A 12,609-nucleotide genomic window follows, 5' to 3' on the forward strand; every position below is an offset into this window, starting at 1 on the left:
TATTTGTATATTAGAAAAATTAGGATTTTCTTCATTAATCTAAATTAAATATTTGTATAAAAATAATTAATTATAGTATATTAATTACTACATATTAATTATTAGAGATAAATTAATATATAAATAATCAATTATTAGTTCTTCATAATTAATTAGGTTTTATTTTTTTGTGTTAATTTTTTTTTTTCCATTAATGTGAAAGAACCTCAAATTATTATTTGCGGTTTCCTATTACATGAAGTAGTGCTTGAAAGTGCACCAAGCACTTGACTAAGGAAGATAGAATGGAAATTGCATTAAAAAAATCTTAATTCTAATAAAATACTAAATAAACTCTAATTAAACTTTAACAATACTAAATAAGCTTTAATCAAATTTGAAAGAAATCTTAAAGAAATTACAAAAGAAACAATAAGAAATCTTAAAGGAGTTGAAAGAAAATCCACAATAAACCTTATAAGAATCCTTAAGAAGCCTTAAAATTTTTTAAAATAATCACAATTATATCTTAAATAAATCTCAACTAGTTTCTAATTTGACCCTAATTGAAATCCTAATAGATTTCAATCAAACCCTAAACAAATCCTAAATCCTAAATCAAATCCTAAATCTTAAATCAAATTCTAAATCAAATTTTAAATCCTAAATCAAATCCTAAATCAAACCTTAGATCCTAAATTAAATCCTAAACTAAATCCTAAATCAAACCTTAAATCAAACCCTAGACCAAACCCCAGATCCTAAATCAAATGCTAAATTAAATCCTATACAAACTCTAAATCCTAAATCAATTCCTAGATCAAATCTTAGATCCTAAACTAAATCCTAAATCAAATCCTAGATCAAACCCTTGATCCTAAACCAACCCTAATCCTACTCAATCTAATCCTAGTATAATTTAGAACCTCAATATCTATCAATTGAACTATTGATCTTGCTTAAAAATTTTCATACCTTTCAACAACTGACTTGGCAACAAGTACACAAAATTTGAAGATAACCCTACATACCAAATGGAAGAAAAATCCTAAATTCTACTTAGGAGTTGGCTAGCCTTCTACTCCAATCTAAATATTGAACTTCTAGTGCCAATATTTTCTTATTGAATTGTTTAATTATTTTTAAATTTTACATATATATAGAAAATTAAATCTATTACTTTTAAACACAAATTTTATTTCAATCCAACCAATAGATTGCTAAAGATCTTAGAAATCCTAATTGCCTTTCAAAGTCTAATTTTTGAGACCTCAACCTACTTGAAATTTGATAGCCTTCACTTCAACTCTTTGATCAAGCTCAAACTTACAGCATACAATTTAAACAATTATTTTCATAAGACATCAAATTTTGAATTGTAGATCTACTACCAAACTCATGAAATTCTCTAAAATATAATATCCTTTTTATTTCACAAATTTCAGATTTATCCAAAATAACTATAACTTTGCAAAGCTCTTCCAAAGTCATTACATACTTAATTCTCTCAAAATCAATGCTCAAAGAAACCTTATTAAGTCTGCTCTTAAATTCCACTCTTTGATTTGCCAAAGAATCCCAAAGTTTTGGTAGGTGCTTGATTTTCTACCTCAGGGTCTGATTTCGATCCATGTTGATAACTGGTCCTCTATGGATATCAAATTATGCTCTTTTGAGCTAATTTTTATTCCAATCAACTCCTAACTTCTTCTTACATATGTTCATATTCTTTATATTTCTAATCTATCTTGTTTTGCCTTATTTGTGGCCTTACAAAGTAAGTAGAAGCCTACTTTGCAAAAAGTAGCATTTAAATCTTTAGTTCTACTTTCTTTTGGACTATTGTCTATTTACTAAGATAATTTGCTATAATATTTGAAGTAAGATATTCTATAATATAATAGATTCTTCACCCCTTTCACCTATTATTTGTATTACATTACAATAGTGTGTAACTATATCACCAATTTGGATGTTATATGTTACATCTAATAGCATGCATACTTTGCCACATAATTTTTCAATGCCAAACTTATCTACAATTCCTCACGTAAGCTAATTCTTGAAATAAAATAAACTCAAAGTTATAGATTTGGTAATAAGTAGTCTTTTAATAATTAAGAGATTGCAAAAATAATTTTAGAAGTTCTATGATAATAATTCCGTCCTCTCTTTATCAAAGAGCCTTAGATTGGATAGCACCTATACATAAAGATGTAATGGTTTTTTTTCCAATTTATGCATAAAAAGACTTCTAATTTATTTAAAGAGTCACATGCAATGATTTGAAAGATAAAGAATTTTAATAGACTATACGGCTATATAGATAAGGTAAAGAATAGACACAATAATGGATGCGACAAAATATTTAATCAAAATATTAGTATTAATTAAATCCAACAAAGATTTGTAAGTATCATACAATCCTATTGAATCTTATTAATGTCTAATCTTAATCTCTAAATGTCTTGTTATAATTTTAATAATACCTATTCATTTTCAAAAGTTATAAAATTTTAAACTCTTCATAAACTTAAAAATCCTAATTTTGATTCTAAATCCCAAGAACATTTATATGTATAAAATTTGAAATTTTAATTTTTAATCTAATATATTATATTTATAGATTTATATGTATAATTTTTTAATTTTTAATCTAATACATTTTATTTATAAAATATTCTAATTAAATTCTAAAATTTAAAATTTTCTCTAAATATTTAATTTTAACTTTTAAATTAAAAAATTCAAAGGATTGTATGTAAATTCTATATACTAGATTAAAAATTGAAAGTTCGAATTTTTATTAGAAAAATAAAATCCTATATATTAAATATTTTATAAATTTATAAATCCTAATTACAATCTTAAGAGGTACTTAGGATTGAAAAAGAAAAGATGAGAAGCCACAATGTTATATACTTTTAGTCACTTAAAACATAAAATCTCAAAAATATCACAGTGCTTGGTTACAATTGTTTTTTAACTCTATTTTTAGAATACCTAAGTAGGTTGAGATCTTCAAATTAATTTTACAATTAATGTATAAGTATCTTACACACTCAATATTGGTTAAGCCAACATACTAATTATGAAGCTACTATAAATAATAACTCTTAAAATGACATCAACATTAAAGATGTGTTCAACTCATTTTAAGATAATCCAACTTTGTCATTAAAATTCTTATCTCAAATACAAGCAACTTATCAACAACAACAAAAGGTACAAATTTCCTTAAGCACCTTATTTATGGCACCATCTACTTTTAAAATAACAATAAAACTTATACTTTGTAGATCTTAACAAACACTACTACTATTGTATTTTTATAGAAAAATTATTCAATTCGGTACTATCCAATTTATTGTTACAATAATAGAAGAAGGCAAAGAATAATTATTTTATAAAAAAACCATATTAGATCCAAAGTAGCAAGGAATAATGTGTTTCAAATTAGATTCTATCAAATAAAATTATAGATAGATATTAGTCTCTTGTCTAATGTCTATTTTCTTAATAAAAATAAAATAAATATACAAGATCAAATTTAGAGTAAATAATAATGCATCAAGATTTAAGGCTAGAATTATAGCCAAAGGATTTTAACATCAATATAATGTGAATTATAAAGAGACTTTTGCTTCAACTTTAAGATAGAAATCTATTAAAATGATAATTGTACTAACTATTAAATTTAGTTGGTAGATTGTACTTGTAGTTGTAACAACAAAATTTTTAAATTGCAAGCTATATAAAGAGGTTTGTATAGAATTACTTGGATGTGCTATGCCTAAGCCTTTTTATTTGATATTTAAGTTTTTTTTTTTTTTTTTTTTTTTTTTTTATAATTTTAAATAAAATCTAAGAAAATGGTATAATAAAATAAATTCAAATTTATCAAAGAAGAGAATGCAATTCACAAATATAAATCCAAATGTTTATTATAAACTCAAAAAAAAACTTTTTATCATCCTAATTTTATATCTTGATGATCTTCTAAATACTTGCTTACATGTATTTAAAATTTCATAACTCAAGAAATAATTGAGCTTTGTATATCAAATTATAAATATAAGATTTTTATATATCTATGAAGGATGGTAACAACTACCCCTCTTTTAAATCTTTAAAAAATTAAATTACTATCTTGGACATTTCTTTTGGCTCTAATGTCTATCTTTAATCTTCAACCTCTAAAACCTAGATCTATAACCAAATATATTTCATTTACCTTCTTTTAATAAAGATCCATATATACAAGTACTTAATCTATATTACATGCTTGCTAGATTGACACTCTATTACTTATACAATCCTAAATCTAGTTGATAAGATATTAAACTATTCTTTTAGGCTTAAGATTTTTAAACCAATTATTTATTCTAAAATCCAAATATAATAATCTTAAAAAAATTCTCTAATCCTCATCTTGGTTGTCTTTCAGACCTTCTTTTAATTTCTTCTCTTTAATCAAGTCATAATCCTTCTCTATTAGAATAATATGATTCCATATTATATATACTTCATTTATTTTAATATTAGCTTTCATCCATTTTAATCTTCATTCATCTATTTATTATTCCATCTTGATCTTTATACATCCATTAAATATAATTATTACCATTTAAATTAATAAATATGCAAAATAATTTTTTTTAAATATATCTAGTAGTAATAGAATGTATTGACCTACTTCTTTGATTTGATAAATATCTGTTTAATAAAAATGAGAGACTTGGATTTCATGACAAAGTTCCTAGATATTCAAATGTTACAAATTAGTAAAGACATCTTATTATATCAAATCAATTATATTGTCTCTATCTTAAAAAAATACTTTATATTTGAAAGCTTTCTAACATGTGTCCAAGTTTTAAACTCTATCAAGTTATCATAAGATATAAAAACTCCTTCAATAAATTAAATATTATATTAAGAACTAATTATTCAAATATACAATGTTACAAAAATCAAATTTTATATTGGATATATAACCTTATTGGTCAACAAGTTTATTCACAAACTATAAGAATTTCATCAACAAATCATATTCTTTATACTCAAGTATCAAAAAAAGTATATTGATACTAAGTCTTTGGTTTCCATACAAAATAAAGATAATCTTTTATAGCTTTTTCAATACCAATAATAACAAAGATATTAGTAGTAGAGTCTCTATTAGTGATTATTTATTCAAAATCAAGTATTGTCCTATTTTATGGAATATTTATAAATAAAAATCTACTATTGGATCTTTTTTTGAAGTAGAATATTGAACACTAACTTAGAATACCTAAAAAACAATTTGGCTAAGATGATTCATTTATGAGCTTCAATTTAACACATTACAATAAAAAAAATAAGTTTGTTCAACTACAATAGAGACAATGCGATTGCAATCTTGTACAATACCTAATAAAAATCATATTTTCTTCTCAAAATCTACTCTTTGTTTTACAATAGATATTAGTTTGAGATCCAAACATCCCAAAGCTTTTATCTTGTCAAATTTAAGGACCTTAGCTTGTTTCTTAGATAAAAAATTTGATAAAAGACATAATATATTTTTAATGAAGGAAACAAAACCAATACATACAAAAGTCATAGATGGTCATCCATTGTCTTTTAAAGATGTTATTCATATAATCCTTCTCATAGAAATAATAAATAATAGTTACAATAGCTTTGTAATATTTAATATCAATAGATCTATTTTTAATTTAATTATTTTAGATTTATTGTAACTAAAAAAATATAGAATAGATTAGATTTCTTGAAGTCTTAATTTTTTTAGATTACAATTAAGATTTTTATTAATCAAATAGAAAGTCATAAGTCTAGTACAACTTAATTCTTATTGATAGGTATAAGAATTTTGTTGTATAATAAAAAAAAAATCTTCTTATGTTATTTATATCATAGCTATTTCTAACAATAAAAAGACTTTGAGTGATATTTCAAGTCAATATTAAGATTTTTAAGATATTTTTGAAAAAAAACACATAGAGTTCAATTGCATTTGGATTAATCTATAACTTATTACAAAATAAGTTAACTAAATTCAAGAAATATATTGATAAGAACTTATCTTAGAATTTCATACACTATTTTAAATCTCCAATGAGAATCCATATCTTCTTTGTGAAGAAAAAAGATAGATTATTGTAGATGTGTGTGGATTGTTAAGGACTCAATAAGATTATTATTAAGAATAGATATTTAGTATCTTTGATATTTAGATTTTTTAATTAAAATCAATCAAATTAAAAGGTATACAAAAATAAATCTATAAAAAATATATAATCAAATATCTATTAAAAAAAGAGATAAATAGAATATTTGATTTCAAACTAAATATGAAAATTTTGAAAATAATATCATATCTTTTGAGAGTATCAATACACCAATTTCTTTTCAATATCTAATAAATAATATCTTTTGAGAGTTTTGTTATTTATTATCTAGACAACATCTTATGCTAAACTATGAATATAAAAGAATATAAACTTCATATTGATTGCATGTTACAAAAACTTTTAGATGCAAGATTCTATGCCAAGATAAAATAAATATATATTTCACACTTTTTAAGTTGACTTCTTAAGATACATCATTTCAAATAATAGTTTTATGATGGATCTTAAAAAAGTTAAAAATATTATGAATTGGAAGGTTCTAAGAACATTAATAGTTGTTTTATATTTTTTAAGATTTGCTAATTATTATTGAATCTTCATTAAGAATTTTTCTTAAGCTCTTATTCCACTTATATATTTGATCTATAAAGACAAATTTAAGTAGAATAAAGAAACAAAAATATTATTTGAAGCTTTGAAGATAGCTTTTATTTTTGCATCAATTAAGTAGTGTATTGACTTTTTTAAAATATTGTTCATAGAAATAAATATATTAAACTTTGCTTTGAGTGTAGTATTATTGTAAATAGAAATAAATAATAAACTTTATTATTTTTTTTTCATTCAAAAAGAACTCATAAATAGAAATCAACTATAAGATTCACAACAAAGAAGTTCTTGCAATTGTAGATTCATTTAAAAAATAGTGCCATTATTTAGAAGATGTTTCAAGTCTAGTAATTATTTATACAAATCATAAAAAACTCAAGTACTTCATATCAATACGTAGTCTAAATTATTATCAAGCTTGTTGAAGCATATTTTTGTCAAGATTTGAATTCAAGTTCACGTATTGGCTAAGAAAATAATAAGGTTTTTTAGATGTCTTTTTTAGGCATTTTATCTTATATCAAAAGAAGAACTTGCACCTTTAAATCAATAAAAAATAGTTCTCTTAAAATCAAAACAATTTCATCTTTGAAGAATGAAATCAACACTAATTATTGATTCAACTTTTCTTAAGTAAGTTCAATCAAGTGTGTCCTTCAATTCTTTTATTTATAATATTAAGAATAATTCTTTAAAATCTCATGATACTTCTAAATTTAAATTCAACAACAAACTATTCTATTTTATATATTCTAGAAGGTAAAATATGATTACAATGTCATGTGATTACACAACTATATGGTAAAAAATAAAATAAAGATGTTATTATAGAAGAGCCTAATAAAATAAAGATAAATAATAGAAATGAGGTCAATATAAGAGTTTTTATGGATTATGGTCTCAAAAAATTGAAATTTAGGATTAGTGAGGAATTTTATAATTTGGCAATATCTACTTCTTCGATTGAAGCAAAAATTAATGAAAGTAATTAAAACTTGAATACCTACACACAATATAATTTTTTGGAGCAATTGAATAATTCAACACAGAGAAATCTTTGTTGAAAGATCAATATTGAAGTTAAAGAAGGAGGGCGGCCAACAACTAAGAGGTTTTGAGAGCTTTTCTTGCAATTGGTAGGTCTAATTTTTCTTAAATTTTGTATGCTTGTTAATTGCTTCTTAATTATAGTCTAAGTAAAAATTTAATTAAGATCTATTGTTTAATTAATACTACTTGAGGTTTCAAATAGCTGTAATAATTGATTAAGATTTAATTGGAGTTTTTTTTGGAGCTATTTAGAATTTAATAGAATTAATCTAGGATTTAGGATTTTACTAGGATTTTATTAGGATTGGTTTAAGATTTAGAATTTGATTAGGATTTAAGATTTGATTAAGGTTTGGTTAGGATTTAGGATTTTATTAGGACTTCATTACGGTTTGACTTAAGATTTGGTTAGTATTTTTTTGAGGTTATTTATTATTTCTTCTAAGTTTTTATTTTTAATATTTCTTTAAGATTCTTTGTTATTTCTAAGTGTCACACATCTTAGATTTACTTGTGCAAAAATAATTGCCAATGACAGCTGATGAGGAAATTTTAAATATAAATTTGCATCTACTTTGGTGTTTGTGAATGCAGCATGTTTAAGTGCAATCTTGAGTACATTGGTTTTCTCAAATCTGGTTTCAATTACTATGGTCATTTTGGTTTGAACTTTGTGTGCAATATGTGTGTATTTGCACTTAGCACTCTGGTTTCAATTACTATGGTCATTTTGGTTTGAACTTGGTGTGCAGTATGTATGTATTTGAACTTAGCACACAAGACCGCTTGGTATTCTCCAATTCACTTTCCTAGACAATAACCACAGCATGTGTATGATTTTAAAGATGCAGTATGCATTAGTATAAATATGAAATCTTAATGGGGCATACAAGTCAACTTGCCTATCTAAATGATCGTTTAAATTGAAAAATATCAATCTAAACATTACCTTTCTTCATTCATGTAAAGAAAGGATTATAAATAAATAAATAAATAAACGACAACAAAATGCCATATTTATTATCTTCAATTTAAACTGGAGAACTGAACGAGGTAACAGTAAAATACATGAAAAACCAACGACCATCTCACAAATACTGATGAAAAAGAAGTGAAATTAAAATTCACGACATGACACGATAATATCACATTCAGGTCATGCTTGCAAAATAATGCCCAATCACAGAAATCCCCACTACATTGTGAAGAAAACATTAAATTCCATTGAAAAAGGTATACTACTCATGTCATTGTTTGAGAAAACAACAAAAGTCTCTGAATTTATTCTGAAGAATGGATTGTTGCAACAAATCGATGCAACTTGCAGGTTCGGCCGAGAGCCCGACAGAGGGAGGCTGCAACAGCAACGAATTTCCCGAATGATATTAACGCCCTCCGTGCATCCCCAGAACGCCATGCACGCATCCGCAGCACTCATCCGCCTCCATGGGTTCCAACCAGGAGTGCGACGCCACGCTCTTCTGCGGCAGCGCCGAAGGAGCTGCAAATCGGAACTTCCTCATCGTTCTTTTGCCGGCCTACAGACGCCGCTTGGTCAGACCGCAGCCCAAGGTCTCCTTAGGCAAACTGGGCAACTTGTGGATGCCCTCCGCGAACACGGTGCCCATTCCCATGTAAAAATGTGGTTCGACATGGCAATGGAAAGGCCACACGCCGGGATTATCAGCCACAAACCGGATCGCTACCCATCCGTTGGGAAACACCGCCACTGTGTTGCGTAGTGGCGGATCCACCAAGTTGAAGCTCGCAACGTCCTTTTTGAGGTCGAATAGCCCGTCGCCGTAGCCCATGACCCAAAAGTCGTGGCCGTGCAGATGCCAGGGGTGGATCTCACTGTTGTTGGGAGTGCTGAGGGTGTTGGCATTCTGGACAATGACATCCACGACGATGTCCTTCTTGAAGATGTACACCGGGCTGCCGTAGCTGGCGTTTCGAAACGCCGCAGACGGTGGGGAATAGACGTCGTAGTTCTTGACAGGGGAGTTGGGCGGTGGAGCGGCGTCAATCACTCCCCTGATCTTGTACTTCAGCGCTGCAAGGACGGGCGTGGGATTGTGGACGTATGAAATGTTGTTCAAAGCCCACTTGATGCGCCCTTCGATGTTGTTCTGTGTGCCCAGGATCACCACGGTGCGGTGAGATTTCTTGGGGGGTGATGCTTCGCAATCGACGTTGGCATAAATCTTCTTCGCCAGCGCAACGCTGGTGGCGGTGTCGTTCCAGACAGGACTTACTGGAGCGGCGGTGGTGGGAAGCAGATTCGCTGGATTGGGCAGGTACTGCAGGATTGCGAGACCGGTGGGCGTGGCAGGTTTCCTGCCTCGCACATTGATGGAAGCCCAGTAGTTCTTGGAGGCGTCTTGGTTGGCGGTGAACAGCACGTCGTAACTCTGACCAGAATACACATCCAGATTGTCGACGACGAAAGGCTGGACGTTGCGAGCGTCGGCTTGGACCACCGTCATTTTATGGCCCTCAAGGATAAAGTTGAGGGACGACAGGGACGCGACGCTGGCGATGCGCAGACGGTACGTCTTTCCAGGAGTGACTGGCAACACATGAGGTGCGCATCTAGGGTCGGTGGAATTGCAGACCAGGCAGCCAGGGGGCGCAGTGGTGGCATTCTGTGGAAGTAGAGAGCAGTTGTATCTTCCGCGACCCTCTATCAACAAGGATTGTGGCTCGCCCACAAATTTGAAGGGAACGCTGTTGAGGCCGAGCTCTTGCTCGTAAACAGACTTGTGCCACCAGTCATTGAGGATGATGCTGAGCTCGGCATCGTACGAGAACGGCTCCTTCTTGCCAGCAGGCAGGTCGACGATGAGTGAGCCGTAGATCCCTCCCGAGCGCTGCAATCCGAAGTGGCCATGGTAGAAGTAGGTTCCAGCCTGCACATCGACAACCCCGATCTAGTTAAATTGGTCGGACCTAGTAGCGATCACCCACAGAATGGATCAATCTGGTGCCCAGCTAAATCTCGCACTGTCAGGGGCGAAATCAAGGACCTCGTGAAAGATTCAGTGCGTGCCAGTCACGGGTGACACCTACAGTGTTCACAAAGCTCACCTTGTCAACTTTGAACCTGTAAGTGAAGGTCTCCCCAGGGTTGATGGGGCACTGGGACACATACGCGGCGCCATCGTAGTAAGGCGTGCCCCTCTGATGTATGCCATGCCAGTGAAATGAAACTCCTTCAGTAGGAATATGATTTGTCACCTGCACCACGACTGTATCACCTTCTACAGCACGAATTGTTGGGGATGGAAATTGGCCATTCACAGCCAGAACCAGCTTCTGCACGCAATCAGGGGCAGCGTTCATGTAGTCTACGTTCCAGTCATAGCTCACTACAGCTGCTTCCGCTTGCACCGCAAGCATCAACGTCACCAACGCCAGACATCCCACCCGAACAAGGGTGTCCTTCAGGTCCTGCATCGTTTCTCACCGGACACTGGTAGCTCTGGACGCTAGTAGCACCTAAGCAAAAACGCAAGTCCGTCTGTGGACTTGATGCTGAACTCTGGGTGCTGGTATCAGCAGCTGGAGACGGAGTGGCGCAGCACTTCTGGGGAGAAGTCGGGGTTGAATATAAACTGGTTGGATGAGTCGCATTTGAACATGTTGATCGAGTGATCTGTTGGGATTCCAGTCGGAGGCCGCGTTGTAACGACTTCAGCTTGGCGCCACGGCTCGGCGATGTAATTCACGATTGACCTCGATTGGCTGGAGACCCTAGTGCATAGACTTGTGCGGCATGTGCAAATCCGATTGTTTGACTCATGCCTTATTGTGCGGCGGTTCTTCATGGATCTTTGTGGCGAGCAGATTTGGATGTGCTGTAAGCTTTATTGTCCCTCTTTGCTTGGGGAGTAGCACTGTCGAAAGTGTTGTGCACGTAAGGAGAACCTTGAAAGTCAATTGCGATCTGCATCTTTAGGGGTTAAGGCAAAGTTCCGCCGCCTTGGCTAGCATGCTTTATTTATTTATTTTTGGAAAATGAGTAGGTTCATATTGTATACCTTCTTGTATGGCTCCAATATTGAGTGGCTTATACATACCAGGAGGAGGCCGTATCCTCATTTCATACACTTGCTTAAAATTGTAATCCCAAAGTTTATTTTTTCAAGTCTTTTCAAATTTCTTTAAACATTGTTTTTTTGTTTCGGAATTTTGTTATAGATCAGGTTAATGTCTTTTTGCAACATGCTCCATAACCTAACCTATTATTTTCTTTCATCTATTTATTCATATGTCTTGCATATAGATCACATTATTTCATTGTTTTTAGATACTTCAAAATATAAATCAACAATGATAGGTTATAACATTTTTATGTCTTTAATGTGATTAAGAATTCTTCTAAATATAAGTTATTAGAGATGAAGTACTAGCCATAGTGTATCTCTTGGACCTTGCTTTCTGAGTTAATAAAAAATAATGATTATCTATTTCCTTACCTATTTATTTTTGGATATTTTTAAATTTAGAATTTTACTTATTGCCTAATTTAATAAAATAAATATTTTACATTTTTTAGCAGATATATTTTAGAAAATCTTAAATATAAGTTATTATTAAAATAAACAGTGGAAAAAAGAGTTAAAACAAGAAGGAAAAATATTAGTATGAAAAGTTAAAACAAGAAGAGAAGACTTGATTGTAAAAGATGTTAGATGAAGAAGACAAAGAAGTAGAAGAAGAGCTAATATAAAAAGGATTAGAAGGAAAAAGTTAGGACATTAATGTAAATAGAATAGTCATTAGCCGCACATGTATTATAATAGATAAGGTGGTTAAGCTACCTTAGGTA

The 12,609-nt window shown here is 30.4% G+C and overlaps 1 protein-coding gene across 1 annotated transcript; it reads right to left on the reverse strand.

The window, feature by feature from the left end:
- Positions 1 to 8,978: 8,978 nt before the first annotated feature.
- Positions 8,979 to 11,371, reverse strand: LOC112280552 (L-ascorbate oxidase). The gene is made up of 2 exons (XM_024516156.3): positions 10,866 to 11,371; positions 8,979 to 10,687 (listed from the first exon to the last, which is right to left on the reverse strand). The coding sequence occupies exons 1-2, from the start codon at positions 11,232 to 11,234 to the stop codon at positions 9,317 to 9,319; spliced, it is 1,740 nt and encodes a 579-aa protein (XP_024371924.1). The 5' UTR covers positions 11,235 to 11,371; the 3' UTR covers positions 8,979 to 9,316.
- Between the last annotated feature and the right edge of the window lie 1,238 nt (positions 11,372 to 12,609).

The sequence above is a fragment of the Physcomitrium patens genome, chromosome 3, assembly GCF_059467195.1.
Source record: "Physcomitrium patens ecotype Gransden chromosome 3, ASM5946719v1, whole genome shotgun sequence".
Classification (NCBI taxonomy): Eukaryota; Viridiplantae; Streptophyta; class Bryopsida; order Funariales; family Funariaceae; genus Physcomitrium; species Physcomitrium patens.